This window comes from Coenobita brevimanus, chromosome 101, assembly GCF_032717465.1.
Source record: "Coenobita brevimanus isolate Jiangsu-jjx chromosome 101, ASM3271746v2, whole genome shotgun sequence".
Classification (NCBI taxonomy): domain Eukaryota; kingdom Metazoa; phylum Arthropoda; class Malacostraca; order Decapoda; family Coenobitidae; genus Coenobita; species Coenobita brevimanus.
In genome coordinates this window covers 56,836,792-56,864,543 of record NC_137054.1, presented here as the reverse complement: position 1 = coordinate 56,864,543, position 27,752 = coordinate 56,836,792, and the positions used below count along the sequence as shown (strand labels likewise).

Genomic DNA, 27,752 nt, shown 5'->3' with positions numbered 1-27,752 from the left:
AAATATCGCAGGATAGTCTCTCGCGGCCAGCTCATCGGTAGAGGCACATTCACCAGACACTTTGACGTGATGGATTTCCTTGCACTTCAGAAAACAGTCCAGCCATCCAACTGATGCCTTGAAAGGTTTGTCCACATTTAGCTTGCAAGATGCTGCCTTGTAAAAGAGTTGGGCTTGGTTCCAAATGAATCTGCCATTCAGTGGAACACCTTCCTTCTCCTTCCTCATTATGAAGGTGGCAAGATACTGTTCCATTAGTATCATTGCACGATTTCCCACCCGGGAACGGCCGTCTAGGTCAGAGGCACCATACGTCTTCACTACAGCCCTTATGCCATCACAGTTCTTCCACTGTTCTTGCTGTTCATTCAGCCAGTCCCAGGGCATTCTCGATAGCAGTGTTTCCTTGTCCCTCTTCCATCATCTTGATAATCTCTAACTTGGTGACACGCATCAGAAGTTTTTTAACTCTTGGGGCTGGAGGCATGGTGCGGCGAAGTACAGGCCAGGATGGAGCAGCAAAAAAATGCCACGTTGTACACGACAGGTTGGCTGTAGAGAGCGGATCCGCACTGTGCACGAGCCAGGACTGTTATGGCGTGCCCGCCGCCTTGTACCCCAAGCTACACAGTAGAATGCCTGGGAATTTCTGTGCATCAACATGACGACACGTGAAGCGTTGTGTGAGGGGGGGTCACGTACTAATAGAAAATGGCATTTTTGAGCCACTCCTTGCCTCTGCCTCACGTTCTGTGAGGTAAACTCACGCATTCAAGGTTTTTGGTTATGATTTTTGGTCACCCGTGCACTGTGATGATGCGCACTGTGCGAGCCTACTGTATGTATATATATATATATATATATATATATATATACATACTGTATATATACTGTATGTATGTATATATATATATATATATATATATATATATATATATATATATATTTACACACACACAAACAAAAACAGTAAATTATCAATTATCCATTGTAATTACTCATCAAGTGTTGGCATCTATGGGAAGAAACAGGACTGGGGGTTTGCACTCATAAACAGTACAGTACACAGTACACCACTGGGGTAGTTTAACAATAACAGTAGAGCACTGGGACATGAGCACTGACAGGCCATTATCTTTGCAATACAGTACAGTACAGTAGCTTGAACATAGGACCCCATAGACTTGGTCATAGCACCGGCAGCAGCGTTTTACGACTGCATGGTCAGAAGACAGGAGCGCCCAGGCATGTCTTGACCTTATGACATTCTCGGGCGAGAATGAGAGCGTGGTTGTATTCTTGGTACGTCAGATGAGCCATGTCCATGACGCATTCTGATTGGCTGGCGCATTGTGAGCATTTTCATTGGCTTCCAAGTTTCAGGATTTGCTCTGGCATCGGTAGGCTACTGCTAATGAGCCTGTTGAGACCCCTCAACATCGGATATTGCATTGGACCACTGGTTACATCCCATTTCAGTGCTGGATGGGGCATAAAAATCAACAGATAATGGTTTAATAGAGTCAATAAAGCTGTGTTGGATATTGTGACAATGGATAATTGAGAGTTTATATATATACTGTATATACTTTGTTATATTTACATTTTGAAGTCATCACTTATATATGGAGAAATAAAGAAATGGCTTTGTTTTTATTTATATTAGAGAGACTTGAATAGGGCATGAAAACCTAAGCTTCAAGTTTTTGAAGACTTGTGTGTGAAGTGAGTAAAAGTCAGTGCTGCATTTTATGTGGTCAGGGTGGGAGAAGGCTAACATGTTAGTAATGTCAGGATGGCGCACTGAACACCATTTACCAAAGGGGTTGATTAATCAGGCACAGTTTTCCTTCATTTAGATCAGTATGGCTGGGTTTTACTGTACAGTATTTGAGTTACATTAATCTCTTATGAACCTCTTGCTGTGTCAAGAACCTCTTATACCATATTCTGATGCTGAAATACCTTTTGTATTTCAGGACCTGAAAGGAACACTGGAGCAAGAGATGGATTTCCTGAATGAGGGGAGAAACAGTGAACAGTGTGCTCAAGAGCTGGAGCACCTTCCTTATGTTTATGTGCCCAAGGTTCACTGGGAGCTTTGTAGCAAGGTAGCTGACTAATGATCATAGTTGATTGAGAATTATAATATTTTACATTTCTTCACCAGTGTATTTTTCACTCTTAATCTCTCCTTTTGAAGGCACCTGTGGTAACCACATACTTGCCTGTGCATTTTTCATTTTCAGAGTCTCCTTTTGAAGGTACAGTTCCTGTAGGACAAGGCTGTTAGCTGGTCACATCACCACACAGACAATATAAGTGATGGTTTGAGAAATCATATCAGACTCACTGAGCTTAGGAGTGGGTTCATTACTACTTTTCTCTACTTTGGAAACTCCCTGTACTGTTGTTTGCAGATGATACTGTGTTGTTGAGTGAAGACGAAGGGGAACTGCAAGGCTTGGTGGATGAGTTTGAGAGAGTGTGTAAGAAACGGAACCTAAAGGTGAATGTAGGGAAGAGTAAAGTGATGGTCTTTGAGAGAGGTGAAGTTAGTGAATGTACAGTGAGGTTAGATGGTGAGGAATTGGAAAATGTGAGTACGTTTAAGTATTTGGGTAGTGTGATGAGTAAGGATGGAGGTTTGGAGGGTGAAGTGCTTGAAAGGGTACAGCAGAGAAGAAAGGTTGCTGGTTCCTTGAAAGCAGTGATAAGAAACAGGGAAGTGAGCATGGAAGTGAAAAAGTTACTACATGACAGTATTGTGATACCAACTCTAACGTACGGAAGTGAAGCTTGGACGTTGTTGGAAGGACACAAGTCAAGAGTGAGAGCAGTGGAAATGAGTTATTTAAGAGGAGCCTGTGGAGTCACGTGGAGAGACAGGCTGACGAATGAGGATATAAAGGAGCGTTGTGGTGTGGATGTGGATGTGATAGGAAGCGTTATGAGGAACACACTGAGGTGGTTTGGCCATGTGGAGAGGATGGAGGGTGAAAGACTGACGAAGAGAGTGTATGTGAGTGAGGTGGAAGGGGGAAGAGGGAGGGGGAGGCCGAGGATGAGATGGAGGGATGGGGTGGAGAGGTATATGAGAGAGGGGGGTGTGAGTTGGGAGCAGGGCAGTGAAATGGCGGGGGACAGGGCGACTTGGAGGCGATTTGTTTGTGGCCACCCCAAACGGGATTGAGGCGTCTGGCAATAGATAGATAGATAGATAGTAATGACTCATGAGTTCTAAATTACCCTGTCCTTTCTCATAAAGTTAATTACAAGGATTACACATGCCTTGTATATGACCAGGATCTTTTGTGTTAGACAAAAAATAAGAGTAAAAGTAGATGATGTATATTCCACTTTCCACTTAGTTAACGCTGGCGTGCCGCAGAGATCAGTTCTGGCACCAACCCTGTTTCTCATTAATATTAATGATCTCTTATCTGTAACCCACAATCCCATCCATTCTTATGCAGATGACTCAACACTTCATAGTTCATTCACACTCAGACATCCATTTACAAAGTCTAATATCTCTAACTCTCAACTCAGTACAGCCATCTCTTTAAATCAAGATTATCCACGATCAGTGAATAGGGACAAAATAACCTTGTCTCATTTAATGCTAGTATCTATCTATCTATCTATTGCCAGATGCCCTAATCCCATACAGGGTGGCCATTTGACTCTGAGTTATTTGTTTTACAGGGAGGGGCACTAACCCTCCACCAACCCACTTGACACGTAGGGAGCACGTATGGTTTGGTTATATGGTTACCACCCAGCGTTGTAAATGGTTTCTTGGCTTACAGGAAACCATTTGGCTTGTCACTCAACGTAAAGCCACCTGTAACGGAAAGAAAAGCATTAAGTAGTGACAAGAAAGATGGGAGAAATAGGAAGAGAGGAGGGCAGGCACAGAAAAAGAATGATAAAAGCTAAGGAAGAAGTAGGCAGCACTACATCAAGTGAGTGGATGATGGTCGCCACGACCTAATGCTAGTAAAACTAAATATATACAATTTACTAATAGACAGGTATTGCCAGAATCGTATATTACCTTCAATGCTACAAATATTCCCATTTCCAAAAGTATTGAAATTCTCGGCGTCTCGCTTAACAATGCCCTCAGCTGGACCTCTCATGTTAGATCACTTGCTAAAACTGCCTCAAAGAAACTTGGATTATTGTACAGTCTGTAACTTCTTCAATGACAAGCAGTTAGTTATAATTTATAAGAGTCATGTGTGCTCTCAGCCTGAATACTGCTCACCCTTGTGGAGTGGATGTGGAGAGGTTGCATTAAACCAAGTAAACAGAATTCGGAACAGAGCTGTTAGAATTATTAATAATCCTGCTATTACTAATAAACTACCTCCCCTACAAGTAAGAAGGAATGTTGCCTCCCTTGTGTTATTTTACAGATATTTCTATAGCAAATGCTCAGACGAAGTTGCGTCCATGGTGCCACCTCTCCATGCTTTCTGTCATGGTACACGGGCAGCTGGCAGCACTCCTGACTGGAATGTCGCTCAGCCATACTGCAGAACTTCTGTCTATCAGAATTCTTTCATTCCCTGAACTGCATCTCTCTGGAACTCGCTTCCCCAGAGTTGTTTCCTTCCAAACTTCAACCTACAGTTGTTTAAGTCTAACTGTTACTGATATTTTATGACCAGAGGACACCAGTAATCTGGTGCATGGATTTTTTTTTTGTTATATTCATTTGTTTTTCCTTCCTCTGTTCTGTTATTCAAAAAAAAAAAAAAAAAATGATCCTTCAGTTTTCTCTCTCTCTCTCTTTCTCTCTCTCTCTCTCTCTCTCTCTCTCTCTCTCTCTCTCTCTCTCCCTTTCTCCCATCTAGATTATTTTGCCTCACATCTGTAGTACTGTAGCTTTATCCAACTAAAGTCATCATCACACTGGGGAGAAAACGGCTAATGTGTTAGTCATATTTGCAAGCCAAATGACCAACAGTCAGTGGGATTCAGCCTGCTAGGAGATTTGTTGCTGTGATAAGGACTCAGATGAGCTAAATATCATTTTTCAACATGTTTTTAACTGTGAATGAAATATTTAATTAGAGCAGGGGGTACGTTGAAATGAAAGCGGCTCACAAAAGTGGCTAACATGCTGTGCTATCCACTTTTGCCCAGTGTGACTCCACCTTAAGCAGTAGTGAACTGAGTCACCAAACAAGCTCAAGTATTTTTCAGGCAGGTTGGCTTGCATTTTCAGATGGTGCAAGACTGTTAGTAGGTGAGGGAATTTGTGCCTATGTGAATAAATGAGATTGAAAAAGAGTGAATGAAGAATGAGAGAGTGAGCGATTGTGGAGTAAGAGAGTAAGGAATGTGTGAGTGAAAGAGAGAGTGGGGAATGAATGAGTGAGTGAGGAGTAAGAGAGTGAAGAATTGTGAGTGGGGAATGAGTTAGTGAGTGAGGAGTAAGAGAATGAAGAATTGTGAGTGGGGAATGAGTTAGTGAGTAAATGGGAAAGTGAGTAAGTGCAGAGTGAGTGAGTCAGTGGTGAGAGTGAGTTAATGGTGTGTGTGACTGGCGAGTGAGGGAAGGATTAAGTAAGTCGGGAGAGAATGAGTGAGTGAGTGATGTAAATGACTGAGTGAGTGAATGAATGAGTGAGTAAGTGGTACATTAGTGAGTGGGGAGTGAGTGATTGAGAGGAATGGGAAGTGATTGAATAAGTGACTAAGAGTGAGTGAGTGAGGAGCATAATTATGAATGTGGGATTGAGGAGTGGGTGAGTACTTCAGTAGGTGAGTGTGTTAATTGGGAGCAAGTGTGTCTTGGTCCTGATTGAAGGCCTGTCACTGGCTGGAGACCCAGAGAAGCTACACCCAGAGGCTCACAAAGAGAATTCTGTAGCTAAAAATGATGTCGCAGTTCAGGTCTCAAAAGGAAGACACTCATGTGGCAAAGGACTTTGTGTTATAGCTGATGTTCAGGCCCACACTGCCAAGGAGTATTGGGAGGGAGAAGTCTGTGATTCTTTGGTCAGCTAGATGATCCCTCACGTTGGTGAGGATGGAGTAGAAGCATGGGTAGTGCAGTATGAAGTGGGCTGTGGTCTTCTCTTGGTTTTTGTATCACTGACAACAAGGGTCTGGGGCTAGTCTGAGGCAGTGGAGATGAGAGGCCAGGCCAATGTGCTTGAAGCGCAGTTTGGTGAGCGCCACATCCAGGACATGGGAAGATGCTTGGGCCCAAGGGTGAGTATAGAAGTCCATACAGTATGACCCCAGTGTTGTGGCAGGAAGGTAAACCTCCAAATCAGCATCCCAAGTTGCTTTGCAGGCGACTACCGGGAGATGATGATGCATAGCTTCCAAGAGGGGCAGAGACTCCAAGACTGATGATGACAAGGTCATCTGTGCAGCAGCATCTACGATTGTATTGTCCCTGATGTGGACCTCCCAACCCCTGCTGAGAAGGCACTGAAGTAAGGCTTGGATGTCATGAATCAGATGTCTCGCCCGTTAAGTTGTGGAGCAACGATGAGCTGAAGAGCTGCCAAACAGTCAGTGTAGAGAACCACCTTCTACAGCTGGAAGTGGGAGTCAAGGAATTCAAGAGGAGAGTTGCCTGCTAATTTCTGAAAAATTATTGAAAATCTGATAAATGCTTCTAAAATGTGGTTGTGGTGGTGGCAACACTCACAGAGTTTCGTGGGTGTATCTGCTTTCTAAATATTTTTAAATTAACCCTCTCGCACACCATAAGTTTCCAATAAGTTTTGGAGCCAGGCACAAAACCAAAACCCCGCTTAGGTCGGATCTTCTCGCGCGGAAAGGAAAAAATTCAATGGCCAAATTTCATTTCATTCATTCATTGCCAGACGCCATGTATCCCAGACGGGGTGGCCAAGGGCTAAGAGTTAATTGTTTTACAGAGAGGGGCACTAATCCTCCACCAACCCCACTTGACACGTAGGGATGCCAACAGCATCTGGTGTTCCCAGGCGGTCACCCATCCAAGTACTAACCAGACCCAAAATTTACCCTTGGAAAATGTTTATATTGTTATAAATCATAGCCCGTCATCTTTGCTGATGTTTATACTGTAAGATGAGAGAGAAAAAAAAACATAGAATGGATGAATAAATGTACAGAAGTGAAGCAAGAATAAACCTTATTTAGGTGAAAACTAGCTTCAAATAACTTTCCAACATCACTGCACAAAATTTTTCTCAGGACATGCAGTTGCAAAGTACATGTTGATATGCAGAATTTCACGAGCTTTCTAATAAACCCCATGGCGATTTGATACACCCAATATATTTTTAGTAAATCAAAAAAATATAAAAAAATTGCCTAAAAATGTCTGATTTGTTTATCATTTTGTATGTTATTATTGGCACTGTAACAGATGTACCCGGTATATGTAAATTATTTCCAGTTTTGTAGCCCAAAGGTTAAGGAAGCCCATGATGTAATAGACATTCTTATAACCCTTATTGAGAAAATGAATTTTGAAAGGTTAGGACGGGTTGTGTGGGGTAACAGTATGTAAGCTCATGCCCGTATGTTTGTTTCAGAACTTTTCCCAAAATAATAATTTGCACACATAGGTTATTTTAGTGGTAGGTGGTGGCGACCATTTTCCACTCACTTGATGTAGTGCTGCCTACTTCTTCCTTAGCCTTTATCATTCTTTTTCTGTGCCTGCCCTCCTCTCTTCCTATTTCTCCCATCTTTCCTGTCACTACTTATTGCTTTTCTTTCCATTACGGTTGGCTTTACATTGAGTGACAAGCCAAATGGTTTCCTGTAAGCCAAGACACCATTTACAATGCTGGGTGGTAACCATATAACCAAACCATACATGCTCCCTACGTGTCAAGTGGGTTGGTGGAGGGTTAGTGCCCCTCCCTGTAAAACAAATAACTCAGAGTCAAATGGCCACCCCGTACGGGATTATGGCGTCTGGCAATAGATAGATAGATAGATAGGTTATTTTGCTTTACAAAAGTATGGATAAAAAATCACCAGCTTGCTCGTGCTTTCTTTGGATTTTTGATGCAACCTATACTTTATGAGTAAAATGCCTGAGAGAAAAACAATGAATGCACCACATTTTTCCTATAAGAATATATAGTAAACACACATATTTATACCTTACAATACTTAGTATAAGAACCGGACATAGAAGCATACATTCCCTTCTCATATCCTTTGACTAATGCAAGAAAGCCTTGTTTTAACTGTGCTTGTTCTAATGCTGTCCACAACAAGGAGAGGGCCTATAAAAGGTACCAGAGCCAACCCACTCCTGAATCACATCTTTTTTTGTTTCTGCCCGGAATCGTGCTAAGTCTGTTCTTCGCTCTGGTAAAAATTTGTTTCTGCCCGGAATCGTTCTAAGTCTGTTCTTCGCTCTGGTGAAAATAATTTCATCCGTACTAAATGCTCTCAACTCTCCAACTCAAATGCTTCCCACTCCTTCTGGCACCTTGCCAAAACCCTTTCTAACAACTTTACCTCATCATCCTTCCCTCCTCTTTTCTACTCTGATGGCTTTGTAGCTATTTCTTGTACTGATAAAGCAGATCTCTTCGCTCAGATTTTCTCCTCCAGTTCCACCTTAGACTATTCTGGTGCTGTTCCTCCATCACTTCCCCCCTCTGACTTCCCCATGGCTGGCATTAAAATTTCTTCAGCTGATGTATTTCCTGCCATCTCTGGCCACAATACTAATAAGGCATATGGGCCTGATGGAGTCCCTCCTGTTGTCCTCAAGAACTGTGCTTCTGTGCATACACCCTGTCTAGGTAAACTCTTTCATCTTTGTCTGTCAACTTGCACTTTTCCTTCTTGCTGGAAGTTTGCTCTCATTCAGCCTGTCCCAAAGAAAGATGACCATTTCCAACCCTCTAACTATCATCCAATTGCTTTAACATGCTGTGTCTCAAAAGTTTTCGATTCAATTCTTAACAGAAAAATTTTAAAGCATCTTTCCTATCACAACCTTCTTTCTTTAATCTTTAATTTCCAAATAAATAAATCTTTAATCAAATAATTCTTTAATTTCCAAACTGCCCTCTTACGGTATCTATCCTTCTGTCTGTGCCTTCATCAATAGCTTCCTTTCCGGTCGTTCTATAGCCACTGTTGTAGACTTCCATCATTCTTTTTCTTAGATCTATGAACAGTAGTTCCTCAGGGCTCTGTCCTATCACCAACTCTCTTTGTTTTATTCATCAGTAACTTTCTAAGCTGTACGTCTAACCCTATCTACTCGTACACGGTTGATTCTACCCTTCACCTTTCCATTCGGTTCTCGCAACGTCCATCTCTGCAGCTACTTCAACAAACAAGGAATGAGGCTATGGCACACCAAATGTCTGACTTGGCTCATATTTCTGACTGGGGTAAAAATAGTCTTGCTGTTTTTAATGCATCAAAGACTCAGTTCTTACACCTATCAACCCGACAGAATCATCCACAGGAGTGCCCACTAATGTTTAATAATATCCAGCTCAATCCTGCATTATCCTTGAACATGCTTGGAGTTTCATTCACTTGGGTCTTACTCGTATCTTGGAAAGATCATATTACATCTCTTGTATAATCCGCCTCCAAGAGATTAGATGTGCTAGGTCGACTCCCTACCTTCTTTACACGTGCACAGTTGTTGACTTTATACATGGGTTTTATTTGCCTGTTTAGAGCACAACTCTTATGTGTGGGGAGGTTCCCCACATACAGCTTTTCTCAATAGAGTGGAGTCAAAGGCTTTTCATCGCATTAACTCTCCTCCTCTTACTGGCTTCCTTCAACCTCTGTCTCTTTGCCACACTGTTGCATCATTATCTCTTTTCAGTCGCTACTTCAATGGTCACTGCTCCCCTGAACTTTCTGCTTGCATTCCTCCACCTCTACGATGGGTGCGTAGCACTTGTCAAGCAACAAACTCTCATCCTTGTTCTGTCCAACTCTTTAATGCAAGAGTTAACCGTTACTCCCTGTCCTTCATTTATGCAACAGGTCAACTCCGGAACAGTCTCCCTCTCTCTGTATTTCCTACTTCCTATGATCTCCATTCTTTCAAATGCAGCGTGCGCAGGCATCTCGAAATGAAAGGATCTGGAATTTGGCTCTTTATTGTATTGTTCGTTTTTTTTCTTGGAAGGAACAGTTTGCTGGCTCCTGCCCTTTGGTTCATTCTTCATTGAAAAAAGAAAAAAGAAAAAGAAAGCTGGTTACTCACATCTTTTAGCAATGTTATAATGCTTCTGGAACTTAGAGATGGAGTTGCAGAGACAAGGAAAAGTACTATCACAGCCAACGTGTATGTGATTATTTGTGATGTGTGTGTGTGTGTATTTACCTATTTGTATTTACCTATTTGTGGTGTACAGGAATTGAGCAATGCTTGTGTTGTCCTGTCTCCATATCCACATTTATCGAGTCTACCTTTACACACATGAATGTTTTTCTCATGCACCACCTCTTTGTCTAAGTCGTTCCAAATATTTAAGTATTTACCTAATATACCTAATTGTGATATACACGGAATGTGTGTGTGTGTGTGTGTGTGTGTGTGTGTGTGTGTGTGTGTGTGTGTGTGTGTGTGTGTGTGTATTTACCTAGTTGTAATACACAGGAAATTAGCTACACTCGTAGGGTCTCATCTCTGTTTCTCTATCTGTCTATCTACCTGTCTATTGCCAGACGCCTCAATTCCGTACGGGGTGGCCATAAACAAATTGGTTCCACATCGCCCTGTCCCCCGCCATTTCACTGTCCTGCTTCCAGCTCACACCCCCCTTTCTCATATACCTCTCCACCCCATCCCTCCATCTCGTCCTTGGCCTCCCCCTCCCTCTCCCCCTCTCCTCCTCACTTACATACACTCTCCTTATCAGTCTCTCACCCTCCATCCTCTCCACATGGCCAAACCACCTCAGTGTGTTCCTCCTAATGCTTCCTATCACATCCATATCCACACCACAATGTTCCTTTATATCCTCATTTGTCAGCCTGTCTCTCCATGTGACTCCACAGGCTTCTCTTAAATAACTCATTTCCATTGCTCTCACTTTTGACTTGTGTCCTTCCAACAACGTCCAAGCTTCACTTCCATATGTTAGAGTTGGTATCACAATACTGTCATGTAGTAACTTTTTCACTTCCATGCTCACTTCCATGTTTCTTATCACTGCCTTCAAGGAACCAGCAACCTTTCTTCCTTGTTGTACCCTTTCAAGCACATCACCCTCCAAACTTCCATCCTTACTCATCACTTTCCCCAAGTACTTAAACGTACTCACATTTTCCATTTCCTCACCATCCAACCTCACTGTTCATTCATTGACTTCACCTCTCTCAAAGACCATCACTTTACTCTTCCCTACATTCACCTTTAGATTCCGTTTCTTACACACTCTCCCAAACTCATCCACCATGCCTTGCAGCTCCCCTTCGTCTTCACTTAACAACACAGTATCATCTGCAAACAACAGTACTGTACAGGGAGTTTCCAAACACTATCCTCTCTCAGAAGGGCCACTCCAACATCCACTACCCTACCTTGTACCTTTATTATTACCTCATCCATGTACAGATTGAACAACCATAGAAACATGATACATTCCTGTTTCAACCCAACTTTCAAAGAAAAAAATTCACTCAGTTCACCATCCACACGCATTGCAGCCTTAGCACCATCATACATACTCTTCACAGCATTCAACAACTTCCCGTCTACTCCATATATTCTTAATACTTTCCACAATCCTTGTCTATCCACCCTGTCATATGCTTTCTCCAAATCCATGAAAGCTGCATACAACTTCTTGCCCTTCTCTAGAAACTTTTCCACTAAAGATCTAAGAATGAATATCTGATCTACACAACCTCTTCCCATCCTGAAGCCTCCTTGTTCTTCTCCAACTATTTCCTGTGTTCTTTCCCTAGCTCTGTCAATAAGTATCCTACCATACACTTTTCCTGTTACACTAAGAAGACAAATGCCCCTATGATTACCACATACTTCTTTTTCCCTGTTCCCTTTTGTATAAGGGAATAATTATACATGACTTCCAATCCTCTGGGACTCTACGTTTCTCCCAGGCCAATCTGCACATCTTCCACATCCATTCTACCACTATCTCTCCCCCATGCTTCAGCATTTTACCACACACTCCATTAATTCCTGGGGCTTTCCCCAGTTTGACTTTCTTCACTGCTTGCCAAACTTCTATCCTACTGATTTCTTCCTGTCTTCTCACCTCCCTCCTTCTCCCAGCCATTCCCCAGCCACTTATACTCGCATTACTTCCATTCTGTATGTTCAGCAATTCCTTTAAATGCTCTCTCCATCTGCTTATTCTCCCTTCTTCACTAGCAGTCTACCATTTTTATCTTTCACTCCCCTGCAAACTTCACTGCAACCCTTACTCTCTTCACCTCTTTCCAGAATATTTTCTTACAGTCCCTCCACTTTACACTCAAATTCCTTCCAAATTCCTCATCCACTCTCTTCTTACTCTCTCTTACTAGTCTTTTCACCTCTCTCTTCCTTTCTACATATAACTGTCTCTTCCGCCTCTCAACTTCTTCCATGCCCCTATTTCTCATCCATTCATTGTATGCCTTCTTCTTTTATGCCACAGCCTGTTGCACCTCTTCATTACACCATGCTGTTCCTTGCACCCCCCCCTGTCTTCTTTTCACCCCAAACACCACATCACATGGTGCACATATTTCTTCTTTAAATATCCTGCACACACCTTCCACGCCTCCCATCTGCTCCAATTCATATTTACCCAATTGTTCCTCCACTTCTCTCTTATATTCTCCCCTTTTCTCATCCTCTTGTAACCTTTCCATTCTCCTTGCAATTACTTCTTCCCGTCCTTCCCTTCTTCTATTTCTCCATCTTACTTGGATCTTGATTCTGGCCACCACCAAGTAGTGGTCAGAAAGTCCACTCCCCCAACCTCTGTAAGCTGTTGTATCCATTACATATCTTTGCATCCTTTCATCAACACACACATAATCAATCATTGTCTTCCTTTCATTCAGTTTACCACCCACCCTTCTTATCACTCGTCATGTATACCTGTGGATCATTTTATGCCTGAAAAGGTTATTGGCTATCACCAACCCCTTCCCGGCACAAATGTCCACTAATGCACTGACATTCTCATCTATCTCAGCAGGCACACCCCACTCACCAACTATTCCATCCACTTTCACATTCCCTACTTTACCATTCATATCACCGATCTAAAAGATTCTCTCATTCCTTCCAAACACTTCCATGCACACTTCCACATTTATCCAGAACTCTTCTCTCACTCTGCTTGCACGATCTTGCGTTGGCGCATACATGCACACAATCACCGACATTTGTATTCCAACTTTCAATCTTACCCACACAATCCTTGACCCAACTGATCCATACTCTCTTATGTTCTTCTTCCATCTTTTACTTACAACAATACACACTCTTTCTTTTGCCCTCCCATTCTCATCTACTCCTGCACATATACCCCATCCATACTCCCATTCTGTCACACTCTCTTCTCTTCATTCAGTTTCAGTTACTCCACATACATCCACTTTCACACCCTCAGGCACCTGGACAATCTCTGTCTTTCACCTCATCATTCACACCCCTTACATTCCATGTTGCATCTGTACCATGTCCATTATCCGGTCCTTGGTCATCATCTTTTGGTCAGTCCTCGTCCGAGGCTTCTTGTTCGTTTTTTTAGTTAGCTGTTTTCTGGGGAGGGGCACTAACCCTCCGCCAACCCTTTTAGTTGCCTTTTACAACAAGCAGGGATACTGGGGGAGTATTCTTGAAAACCCCCCTACACCCAGGTGTGCTCTGTTTCTCAGTAAGTCAAATTTTGCTTTGAACTCGTTTAAGTTTTCAGACTGGACAATCTCTTTGTCCAGGCTATTCCACAGGTCTATGCATCTCTATGGAAAACTTTATTTCTTGATATCCTTCAGTCAGCTTGGCTTTTTCAGTTTCATTCCTTGCTCTCGTGTTACTGTTCTGTCTCATACAAACAGATCTCTTCTGTCAATTTTATGTACTCCAATCATGGCCCTGAACACTGCAATCATGTCGTCCCTCACTTTCCATTCTTCCAAGGAAGGCAGATCCAGCTTTTCCAGCCTCTCTCTGTACGACATATGCCAGGCTAGGGACCATCTTTGTTGCTGTTCTTTGTATGTTCTCAATCTTGTTTATATCTTTCTTTTTGTGTGGGCACCACACTACCGCTGCATATTCTAACCTGGGGCGGATCATGGCCACTATCAATTTTTTCATCATCTCCTCATCCATATAATGAAATGTTACTCTTATGTTAGTCAAGAGTTTATAAGTCTCTCCAACTATCTTGTTAATGTGCTTTTCTGGTGACAAACTATCTTGGACCAGCACTCCCAAATCTTTCTCTTCTCCCCTTTTTGTGATTAATTCATTACCCAACAAATAATTCAGTGATGGCCTCCTGGTACTTTTACCCATTTCCACTATTTTACATTTCTTTACATTAAATTTCATTTCCCACGTCCGGCTCCGATTGTGTATCCTATCCAAATCCTCCTGCAGTATTTTACAATCCTCCTCAACCTCTACCTTCCTCAAGATCTTTACATCATCAGCAAACAGACTTGCATAACTGTTCACTCCATCTACCATATCATTTACGTAAATCAGGAACATTACTGGCGCCAACACTGAGCCTTGAGGGACTCCACTTGTTACTTCCCTCCATCCAGACATCTTTTCCTTTATTACTGTCCTCATTTGTCTGTCTCTCAAAAAGTCTCTCATCCATTCCAGAAGTTTCCCCTTTAGTCCTCCTATATATTCTAGTTTCCACATTAGTCTCTTATGAGGTACCTTGTCAAAGGCCTTCTCTAAGTACACACAATCCACCCAACCATCTCTCTCCTGTAGCATGTCAATCACTCTTGAGTGAAAGCTTAACAAGTTCTAAACACATGACCTTCCACTTCTGAATTCAAACTGGCTTTCAGGCAAGATGTTCATCTCCTCCAGATATCTTTCAGGATTCTTTCACACAATTTTGCGACCATGCTGGTCAGTGACACTGGTCTATAATTCAGGGGTTCTTCCTTGTTTCCCTCCTTATATATTGATATCACATTGGCCCTCTTCCATTTGCCGAGGCACTTTCGCCTCTTCCAGAGAACACACAATTAAACCGTGAATCTTATCCTCCAGTTGTTCTCTGCATTCCTTCAGAACCTAATTAGAGATTGCATCCGGTCCTGGGGCTTTCCTTACATCTTGAGTTCCCAGTAATTTAATTACTTCCTGCACTTCCACTTTTATATCTTTTATCATTATATTTCTAGTAACTCCCTCCTCCTCCACAAAATCCCTTTCTTTAGTGAAAACCGATTGGAAACATTTGTTCATTATTTCAGCTTGCATTGCTGCATCTTTGTAGACCTCTCCTTCTACCTTCAGTTTGGTGATTCCTTCCTTTTGTTTCAGTTCCCCATTGACAGATCTATAAAACAATTTGGGTTCTGCCTTACATTTGTCAAATATATCTTTTTCAAAGTTCCTTTCTTCCTCTCTACCTATTCTTGTATATTCATTTCTAAGTCTCTTATATTCTTCCTTTACTGTATTATTACCTCTCTTTCTCCATTTGTTCCATACTATGTCTCTCTTTCTCTCTCTCTCTCTTTTTATTTTTTATTTTTTTTTAAATATCATACACCTGTCAAACCAATCCTTTTTTCTGTTTTCTTTCCCACTTACTCTTGGAACATATTTTTCCACTCTCAAATTATAGAGGTCTAGAAAGATATCCCACTTCCTCTGTATCTCTCTTGTTTCTCTGAATTTTCTCCAGGCTGCATTTTCGAGAAATTTTCTCAATCCTGTAAATGTTGCTTTCCCAAAGTTGTATCTTCCCTGCCTATAAAGCTCGTCTTTTGGCACCACCTTCCTTTTTATCATCTGGAACTCATTGACCACATGATCACTTTTTCCTATAGGACACAGATATTTTAAAGATTCAGTTACGTCAGGTTCTTTGGTTAGCAGTAAATTTAATCTTGCTGGTGTGTCATCTCCTCTGATTCTTGTCTCTTCTTTGACCCACTGCGTCATTACATTATTCATTGCTGTATTTAACAATATAGTGCCCCATGAATCTTCACTGCCTCCTCAGATCCATTTCTCCCAGTTCACCTCTTTACAATTAAAATTACCTATCAGAATTATGTTGTTGCTTTTCTCAGAGACTTTCTGTAGATAACCAACCATGTCTGACAACATCTCTTGGTATTCATCGTCATTCCATGCTCTTGTCTTAGGGGGAACGTATACTACTGCCATATCTCTGTTGCCATTCACTCCAGTTTCTGATTTTGTATTTATCACTTTAACCCTTCCCACTCCCCTTTACGCAGAATCCACATTTATGTTGTTCTTCACAGCTATCTTCACTCCTTCCCCCATTTTTTCTTTTCTGTCTCTTCTCCACAATTTGTATTTACCATCTCCTATATGGATATTAGTATCCTCTCTTAACTTGGTCTGTACAAAGCACATAACATCAGGTTCATGAACCCTCAAGACATCATTGATATCTAACCTTGCTGATATTAAACCATCAACATTAGTATGTGCCACTTTCAAATTTCTTTCGTTGTTTTTTATTCCCTCATCTGTCCCTCTCTCTGTGAGTATCTCTTGATCCATAACTCTCCAATAGAACACTGTCTTCTCTTCCTCTGTTCTCAGTTCGTTTTTTGCCTTTGCTTCCTTTACTAACTCCTTTCTTTTAGCTCTTCTTCCTCATTTGCATCTCTCCTTATCCAAACATTCTTGAACCCCTCTTTGCCTGATAATTTCCATCTTGTTGATAATTTCATTTAGTATAACCTGAGACCTAAACTTTACCTTCAATGGCCTCGCCCCTCCTTCCTCGTACTTTCCTGACTTGATCACTTCTTCAGTCTCCTCTTGAGCTTCGTTGTTACCATCCGTAACTACTGATATTGTCTCTTTAACCTTACGCAGTACTTGTCTTTCCCTTTCTGATCTTATTGTCATACGCTTTTCTTTTACTCCTGAACTTATCACACATTTTTTCTTATCTGCTACATCCCTGACTAGAGATTCTCTACATTTCAGCACCCTAACCACTTCCTTCTCCACCTTTTCCTTGCTTTGTTGTTCTATAATCTCTTTTAAATTTACATTTACTTCCTCTTGAATTTTATTCCACCCATTGTGTTGCTCCTTGATTTCCTTATGGGCTCATCTTGCATCCTTGATTTTGATTCATACTCATCTAGTTTACTTTTTATCCTGTCCCTTTCTTCTTCTGACCTCTTATTTTCCCTTGTGAGCTGTTTTATCTCATTTGAGGCAGATTTGTTACTCACTCTTAATTCTTTAACTTCTCTTTCTTGTTCAGCACTGCTTATGCATACCTTTTGCAAGTTATCCTGTGGTACTGTACTTTGATTTCTTTCTCCTGTTCTAAGGTCCATTCCTGCAACCCTGTAATTAATGACCATACCTGTTTTAACTCCTGGACATTCCTCTCCATCATTCTCTCCACTCCTGCTACTCTTGTTTGGTTCAATTTAGTACTTCCTTTACCCATATCTTCATTGGATAAGCCCACAAATTCCCCGCCACCAGATGTAAACAATGAGTGATCCCTCTACGCCATGATGTAACCATACGGTAACTTTGTACTTCCACAGTGCCTTGTACTCTTTGACCAAACCCGCAATTTTTTTTTTTTTTTTTTTTTTTTAACTAATGACCGATGGGACCACCACTCACCCACTCATTCACATAATCACAGTAGGCAGGTTTACTTCTCGACACTGATTGGACGATTTTTTCCCAACGATCCACAAGGAGCTCCCTCTTTCTCTGTGACCTGTGAGTGTGTGTGTGTGTGTGTGTGTGTGTGTGTGTGTGTGTGTGTTTGTCTATTTGAAGTGGTGATAAGAGGCAGCTGTTTCCATTGTGATGGTGATAGTGGTGGTACCAGTGGTGGTACCAGTAGTGGTTGTGGTGGTAGTGGTGTGATAATGAAGGTGCCCTTGACTGCGGAGGGTGGAGGGATGTTTATCACGTCACCTCACTCTCTCTCTCCTGCTCGCCCCAGTGACTCTCAAAAACACTCTCCCCAGATTCTTTGTCTGTGTCCTCCTCACTTTCAGATTCGCTGAATAAATATTTCAGGCACTCCTTCTCGGATAACCCTGTCCCTGCCATCGTGGCTACTTTCAGCATTGAAAGGGAACAGTCACAAATGGTTATAGATTTGAAATTTAGATTTCTCTGAAAATGTATAAAAAACACTTATACACCCTCTTTACTGACACACTGCACTATATAACACACTATCACTATAATACATGTAAGGTATGGACGGTGATGTAATAGAAAACGAGGCATAAAATGGCCGGCTCCGCACCAGCACACCCTCCTTGCCTGACTGCCGAGAGGATACTGAGGTAATAATAGGTCACTTGTCTTTGTGACAGGCTTGTGAGTGTTGCCATATAGTTTCCTCAGACCTGGCCACCCAAACCCATGACTCGCCAAAATCTGACACACTCTCTGCCACAGGAAAAGTTTCTACAATCATTTATAGGGAAATTGCGTCATAGTGCATCATCGGTTGCAAAGACTTTGACCCGTATTGCATCATCGTGCGCAAGGGTGGTTAATACAATAGGTAAAAATATTGCAAACTCAATATGCAGAGATACATTTATGTAATGTAATAAATCTGAACATATAAATTTATATGCATTTTTAAAAGATAATTACAGTAATCCCTTTAAGACCCAGATGCCCAAGTTCCAGACACCCAAAGTCCCGGACATTTTGGGCTTGGGTCAAAAAAAAAAAAAAAAAAAAAAAAAAAAAGCTGATATGTGTTCATCCTTACTCTAAATTTGCCACGCGGTGATGAATGGCTGTGTTTTGGTGCGTAGTTCCGGCAACGTCCGCTAGAGCACCCCTGCATCCTCCCCATTTCCCACCTACGTACCATCATGACTACACGCTCATCACCATGCTGCCCACTTCTCGCTTTTGTGGTGGACAGTGAATAAACTGCAATACCTCACCACTTGACCACATTGTTGTGCAGTGATATGTTAAGATATTAGAAATCAGAGTGCAAAGGATCAAGTGCAGAGTGCAACACTGGTGTGTTGCAACTGGTGTGGTGCAAGTAAGAACAGAATGTGTAGTGTAAAAAAATTACAGTATAATTCACAGCCCAAAGGATTAAGTGCAGTGCAACAGTGGGTTACTGTACATGCTTCAAGTGCACCTTCATCACTGTCAGAGCTGTGGAGGAGGCGGGTTAATCTTCGTGACGGCCATGGACGTGTCGTAAGTACCCTGTACACTGCTAAATATTTTCCATACTCACTTATAATTTCTCATTGTCTGGTACCTTTTAATTTGTTTCATGGTTTCTGTCCCTTATTTGTGTGCATAGGGTCTTAAATAGGTGCTGTGCATGTCCAGTAAGGAGTTATTTAGGTGGCTTTCAAAGTTAGGTTGGGTTGGGGTCTATAAGTACCTGTTCAGGAGGTATTTTCCCAAGTCCTGGACAAAACCAAGTCCTGGACATGCCTTTGGCTTTATTACGTTGGATCTTGGAGGGGTTACTGTGTCTGGATGTTTCTGGTTATTATTATTTATGTATAATTAATTACAATTAACTAATGAGCAGGATGTTGCTGATTATTATGCCATTAAGTGTTCCCAACTGTCACGATGCCTGTTTGTAAGAATCACACTCAACAGCAATGCAAAAACCTTCAGAAATTGCATATGGCATAGTTAACAGTAGTGAGAGTTATAAAAAAGTCTAAACTACAAAAAGGGCAACTACCATGACCTAAAGAAGTACTCTAAGAAACAGATTGGGAGTAGGAGCTTAGAGGGTACGATTTAAATTTTATGTTTTAGTACAGTACCTTAACCACTTCCTTTTCCACCAGTTCCTGGTTTTCCTTTTTTTGCTGTTCTAAAATCTCCTTTCGATTTATTTTTCCCTCCTCCTTGAATTATCTTCCATCCCTTGTGCTCTTCCTTAATTTCTATGATGTGTTCATCCTGCTTCTGTGTTTTTGATTCATTCTCATCAAGCTTACTTTTCATCCTGTTCCTTTCCTCTTACAGCCTTTTATTTTCCCTCAAGGTGTGTTATTTGTGGCTGATTCATTGCTGTCTCTTAACTCCGTTACTTCTTTCTCTTGTTCAGCACTGCATGAGCAGATGCTCTTTAACTTACTTTTCAATACCTTAATCCCCCTTTCCTGTTCTGAGGTCCATTCCTGTAACTTTCTAATCACTGTCCATACCTGTTGTAATTCCTGGGCATTCCTCTCAGGTATTTTATCCACTCCTACTATTCGTGTTTGGTTCAGTTTCATACCCCGTTGTTTCGGTCCTCGTTGGAGAATCCTACAAATTCACTTTCGCTGGATGTAAATTGTGGACTATTTCCTTCCGCCATGATGCGTACAGTATGTATAAAAATTTAAACTACCCCTCTGTTGTACTCTCATTTGACCAAATCCTCCAGCTTTATTTTTTTTTTTCATTAAATTCAAATGAAACCACCACTCATGCACTCAGTTCACGTAATCATAATAGGCAGGCCTCCTTTTCACCACTGGTTTAGCTGATTGTTGTCTCAGGAGCTCCATCCGAAATTTCCTTCCTGCCTTACTGCTCAGTCATGTATGTGTGTGTGTGTGTGTTCAAAGCAGTGCACCAAAATGCATGAGGCCTTGGGTGGCCATTGTTAACATATTCGTTTTACTGTCAGTGTTGTAATGCTTTAATTTGTTGCTGCAGTGTGTTGATAGTTATATACTTTTTACATATCCTAGTGATTTATATGTGTGTAATAGTGTGATCATGAGTGTTAAGTATGATGTCAGCTTGAGATGTAACTGTCAGTTAAGAATGACAGGTTGGGGGGGCCGAGATATGGGGGAGGGTTGGGAGCTGGGGTAGAGGTGAGTGGAGTTCGTTTTGTCCCCCCCCTCCACTCTTCCCTGGGTATACAGGGGTAGGAAGGAGGTACCCCTGAGCAGAAATTAGTGTTAGTGAGTGTCAGGGTGACCCAGTGGGACTTTGATAGGGCAGACTAGTGTGGAGTGGAAAATTATTTTGCTGACATTCCATGGCAGTCATTCTTCTCTGGTGACATCAGTTCTACCCAGTCCCACATTAATGACTTAATACTAGTTGGTATGGAGTTGTTCATACCAAGTCAGCAATTCACTAAAAGATCGGTCTCCCCAAAATGGTTTTATAGCATTTGTGCCAGAGCAACAGCCCAGAAGTCATTAGCATATAACTCTTAAATTAAAAAACAGCTGAATCACTCAATCAGTTTAAAATTGCTAGAAGCCATGCAAAAGCAGTAATAAATATCGCTAAGTCAAGCTTTCTTCACAACCAAGCATCCAAACTACTAAACAATCCTAATGCCAGTAAAATATTCTGGTCAACTGTCAGTTCTTTTAATAATAACTTTAACATGCCATCACCCATTCCCCCACTAAAATCTTCAGATGGCAACGTTACAAATGACTTGCATGGTAAAGCAAATATCCTTGCCAGTACATTTGCCATAAATTCAATGTTAGAGGAAGTCAGCAAGAACGTCCCAGTACTAGAACTTGACTCTCCCCCAAATTGCTGCACTTAAATTAGTGTATAGACTAGGTACGTAAAATCCATCCCAGACAATTTATCAACCAACAAAGCTGTAGGCCCAGATGGTTTTCCTCCAGTTGTTTTGAAAAAGTGCTTTCTAGAACTTGCTTCTGTTCTAGCTTAATTACTCAGACTATCCATATGTACCTGTTCATTTCCTAATTCTTGGAAAGAAGCCAATATCCACCTAGTTCCGAAGAGAGGAAGTTCCTCTGACCCCTCTAGTTACAGACCAATAGCTATCACAGCTTCACTTGGTAAAGTATTTGAAATTGTAATGAATAAGCACATAGTTAAACATCTTGAATTCAACAGCTTAAGTAGTGATAGACAGTATGGATTTTGGCACAAAAGATCCACCATTGATATACTCAGTCTCCTGACTCATACCATCCTTTGATTAGTTGACCAACATAGAGTAACTCATGCTGTAGCCCTTGATATTTCTGAAGCTTTTGACAGAGCATGGCACTATTCCCTGCTGTCCAAACTCCCATGCTATGGGCTAACATCTTTTGTTCCTCTGATTTCCTCATATCTCAGTGACAGAAAGGTATGAGTAAAAGTAGATGATATATATTCGTATATTCCAATTTCCACTAAGTTAACACCAGTGTGCCACAAGGATCAGTTCTGGCTCCAACCCTATTCCTAATTCATATTAATGATCTCTTTTCTGCCACCTATAATCCCATCCATTCACATGGAGATGACATCACACTTCACAGTTCATTCACACTTAAACACCCGTTCACAAAGTTTAATATCTCTAACTCACAAAGCATTCTCCATAAATCAAGACTTATCTAGGATCACTGAATGGACAAAATAACCCTGTCTCATTTAATGCCAGTAAAACCAAATACAGTACGTACTGTACAGTATATACAGTTTACTAATAGACAGATATTGCCATATTCCTGTATTACCTTCAGTGCTACTGGTATTCCTATCTCCAAAAGTATTGAAATTCTCAGTCTTTCACTTAATAATGCCCTCAGGTGGACCTTTCATGTTGGATCACTTGCTAAAACTGCTTCAAAGAAACTTGAATTATTGCACAGAGTTTGTAGCTTCATTACTGACAAGCAGTCAGCTGTAGTTTATAAGAGTCATGTGCACTCTCAGCTGGAATATTGCTCACCCTTGTGGAATGGATGTGGAGAGGTTGCATTAAAACAACAAGACAAATTTCAAAACAAAGCTGTTAGAATTATTAATAACCCTGATATTACAAATAAACTACCTCCCCTACAGGTAAGAAGGAATGTTGCCTCCCTTGCATTATTTTACAGATACTTTTATGGCAAATGCTCGGACGAAGTTGCATCCACTTTGCAACCTCTCCATGCCTTCCCCTTTGCTGTGTGGGCATCTGGTAATGCTCATGACTGGAATGTCACACTGCCATATTGCAGAACTTCTGCCTATCAAAAATCTTTTATTCACTGAACTGCATCTCTTTGGAACTCGCTTTCCCAGAGTTGTTCCCCCCAAATTTTAACCTACAGCTATTGAGGCGGTAGCTCAATCGGTAGAGAGTTGGCTTGCAGTCCTGATGGACTCGGGTTCAAATCCCGCTGAGGCAGGGAACAGTTTAAGGATTTGAATTTCATAAAATCAGACTTTACTGATCTACCAGAAGGCCTCTGACATGTCGTAAAAATACCCCCGCTAATACCAATACAACAGTCCTGTACGAGACGGCCCTAGCATGTATTCAGTATGGACGGTGGGTGTTAGCGCCGAAGTGGTGACATGTAGAGGTGTGTGGTACGTAGGAGGACCACTGGGCCTTGAAAGCAGGCTATGAAGCCTATGCCCAGAGTCGGTCACATTGAAAAATAAATAAAAAAAATAAAAAAACTGTTACAGGCTTTTTATGATGGAGGACACCAGTAATCTGGTGTATGGAGTATTTTTTTATTTTATTTTCCTTCCTGTGTTCTGTTATTAAAAAAAAAAACATAGTATAGTAATACAGTACGTAATGTAATCATAATCATACTCACTTAGTGTTGGCACCGTCACCAGAGCCACAGACTCAGTCATCACGCAAACAAGGGTACGGTAGTTAGAGCACTAGGGTGTGGAGCACTGAGGTGTCACAATGGAAGTCATAGTACTACAGCAGTGAGCAAGGCATGGGAGTCGGGGGCACAGTTGGTTTGTCATATCGGGTGGGCCACTCCTGCAGTGCATTGTGATTGGCTGGCATGTGTTGCTGTATCTGCCCTTGTGCCAATTGGGCCCCTGTTCTGAACCATATGATACACATCACCACCAAAAAATGCATAGCACTGCCTATCTCTTCCCGTTTTGGCACCGGATATTGTGAAATTCTGCTGGTTATTGTTTTGCTAGAGCGGAGCAAAATGCACCAGATATTACGTTGGGCCATATATTTGGTGATGAATAATTGAGTTTACTGTATGCCATCAAGGCATTAAATTCATTCCCTTTCATTCCTGCTTCTCCATTGTTTCACAAATGTTTGTTGTACTCAGTTGAATATCTGGTGTAGCTAATGAAAAACCTGCTTTTTCTTTTGCAGAGGGTGCTGACAGCTGAGTATGTTGAGGGATACAAGATCAGTGATGTGGATGGCATACAGAAGGCAGGACTGAACTTAAGTGATGTAGATTCTAAGCTTATCAATGCTTTTGCTGAGCAGATCTTCCACACTGGTTTTGTTCATGCTGACCCACACCCAGGCAACAGTGAGTATGTAGGTTAATATTCGATATTAGAAAATCATTAGTATAAGTTTGAATGGAGAGAAGAGGATGATGGAATGTGATGTACTCATGTGGCATACAGATGAGTGAACCTAGACGCTGAAAACCTTATTCAGACTCTTACAGGTAAGCACATGAAAGCTCTTCTTGTGAATGCACATAGTTTGTGAAATAAGGAGACAGGCTGGTGCCACCCACATATATTTGCATAAACATACTGTGTGTGGCACAAGATGGATGTGGGAAAACTGAGTATTGTACTGAAGGACCACTGTTGTAGTGCATTTAATTGACTATACAGTACCAAGCCTTGCAATTCCCATTCATCTTCATTCAGCAAGACTGTATCATCAGCAAACAGCAACACTGGAATCTTCCACATCTCACCCTCATTCATTAGAGCCACCCACACATCCACTGCCCTGCCTTGCACCTCCTTTACAACCAACCCCATCCATGTACTTATTAAACAGCCAAGCAGCCAAGGAGACATCACACATCCCTGTTTCAGTCCCACATTTCGATCAGATAACTCACTCAGCTCACCATCCACTCGCACCGTAGCCCTAGCTCCTTCGTACATACTCTTCACAGCACACAACAAATTCTCCTCCACTCCATATATTCTTAATACCTTCCACATACCTTGCCTATCTATTCTGTCATAAGCATCCTCCAAGTCCATGATGACAGCATAGACTTTCTTTCCCTTCTCTAGATACTTCTCCACTAAACATCTTAGAACAGATATCTGATCTACAAACCCCTTTCCCTTCCAAAATCTCCTTTGTTCTTCTCCAACCAGCTCCTCTGTTAAATGCCTAACCCTATCAATGAGTATTCTACCATATATTTTTCCGGTCACACTAAGAAGGCAAATACCCCTATGGTTACCACATACTTTCTCTCTCCCCTTTCCCTTTGTATAAAGGAACAATTATACCTGATTTCCAGTCCTCTGGAACCCTTCCCTCTTCCCAAGCCAATCTACACAACTTCCATATCCACTCCACAACAATTTCACCCTCATACTTTAGCATTATACCACACACTCCATCTATTCCTGGGGCCTTTCCAATCTTGATCTTCTTCCTTGCTTCCACTATTTTCGCCCTACTGATCTCTTCCTCTTCAAACAAATATAGGTGGCATAAACACCAAAAAACAAGAACTCACACAATTCATCAAACAACAAAACATACACATTGCCATCTTACAAGAAACAAAACAACACAACACAAAAAACACCTACATTTCATAATTTCACCATTAGTCAAGACCAGGCTGATGGCGGTGGCGGTGGACTCATCACCCTGGTACACAAATCCATCAACTTTTCAGATACCAGTGCACACACACAGTCACTTCTCCCCCATATGACACCACAACAGAAATACAGTCAATTAAAATATGCATTGGTAACAAATCACACATAACAATCGCCAATACATGTATTCTCCCCCAGTTGTCCCCCATAGTACCACACAATTACTCTCCACAAATACACCACATCACTAACATACCCAACATCATCCTGGGTGGTGATTTCAACGTCAAGGTGTCAGCCTGGCATGTCAACAACCCTGATACAGACAGAGGGCTGGTACTACAATCGCAAACAGATAACCTTTTCATACTTAATAATCTCCATCAGCATACCCATATCCCACACCAAACCCTCTTCCTCCCATCATCCTCAGACATCACCTTTTGCTCCCCAAACCATGCTTCCACAACATCCTGGAGAGTGGTCAAAACCCTTGGCTCTGACCACCTCCTGATCATCATTACTACCAAAACCAGAATCATCCCAGTTGGCCATAGACACACATACATTAATTATAAGAGAGCCAGCTGGGAGGCCTTCACAACTGAAACAGAACAACCCATCGTAACATTAAACAGTACATCCATCACAAACAGAGGAGTAGACTGTAGCACCATTCATTGGAGCAGGGCAGTACTCCGAAGGTGGGTGGAACGCTGATGACAGGGAGAGCTGGAGTCCTGTTTCATCAGCCCTCGGGACTAGTTGCTGAACTTTTTCATTGTTTCAGTAACACAGAGAGTAGGCCAGCATGCACTCCAATACAAGTTTCTCTAACTCTCAACGCCAGCCTACATGCATAGTACACGCTACACTTCCTTTTCAGAATTAAAAAAAGAAAGAAAGAAAAAAAAAAAGCACACGAATACCAGGCCTCGGAATCCCGGGGGGGGGGGGCATTAATGCCCCCATCCGCCCCTCTCCCAGTGACGACCCAGTGAGATACCTGGAACCACTGTCTGACTCACTTCTTCTTCATTTCTGCAACATTCACAGCCTTTCCTCTAACTTTCTCTCTGTCGAACACCACCTCTCCTCCTCTAAACCTCACCTTCTCTTCCTGACAGAGACTCAGCTGTCTGAAGCAACTGACAGCAAACCCTTTTCTGTTTCCTCCTACTTTCTCTATACTCATTTGAAAGCCAAAGGTGGCTGTTGTTTATATGTATGCAACGATTTATTTTGCTCTTGTTTCCTGAACTTGATTCTTCTGAATTTTCTACTCTCTGGCTTCGGCTTTCTTGTCATTCTCTGATTAAATATATCTGCGCTGTTTACTTATCTCCTAAATTCTACTGTGAAAAATTCTTTGACTATCTTACATCTATGATGGAACACATTCTATCCATTTCTCCTTTCTCTGAGATCTCCATTCTAGATTTCAATGTTTACCACCACTTTTGGCTCTCCTCTCCTTTCACTGATCCACCTGGTGAACAGGCCTACATCTTTTCTATCCTTAATCCCTAAACCACGGGGTTGTTTTGGCTCGACTTGTGTTCCCACGAGGATATTCGCGCTCCGACAGACTTTCTAAAAATATTTGCCAAAAATCAGTTATTAGTCCTAGAATATTAAAATTACATATACATATGGCACATACCTTCAGCTTTCTCCTGGGATGTTTGTTGAGCCTTCGTCGAGTACCGTAGGACTTGTGGAGACTTCTGAAGTTGGGTAACGAAGTCTCCACTTTACACTTCCCGACAACCCGTAATATGATTACCACAGCCTGATATTATCACTAGAAACACTATTCTGTGATTTTCAAATAAGTTGGGATCCATACTCCAAAAAAACACACTGTGAAAGCAATGAAAATTACAAGCGCGTATGATCTTCCCACTTGCGCTCGTTCGCCGCTGGTATTCTGTCATTTATTATTCATAAAAACACTCACACTTTCTATTCCTATTACTGTATAACTCATATA

The 27,752-nt window shown here is 41.6% G+C and overlaps 1 protein-coding gene across 1 annotated transcript in view; it reads left to right on the top strand.

Moving 5' to 3' along the window:
• LOC145415103 (putative aarF domain-containing protein kinase 5) overlaps positions 1 to 27,752 on the top strand; it is a 443,740-nt gene that overhangs the window by 157,214 nt on the left and 258,774 nt on the right. Inside the window, exons 6-7 of the mRNA XM_080284522.1 lie at positions 1,980 to 2,111; positions 24,309 to 24,474. Coding sequence (XP_080140648.1) covers positions 1,980 to 2,111; positions 24,309 to 24,474 — 298 coding nt within the window. The remainder of the gene's footprint in view (positions 1 to 1,979; positions 2,112 to 24,308; positions 24,475 to 27,752) is intronic.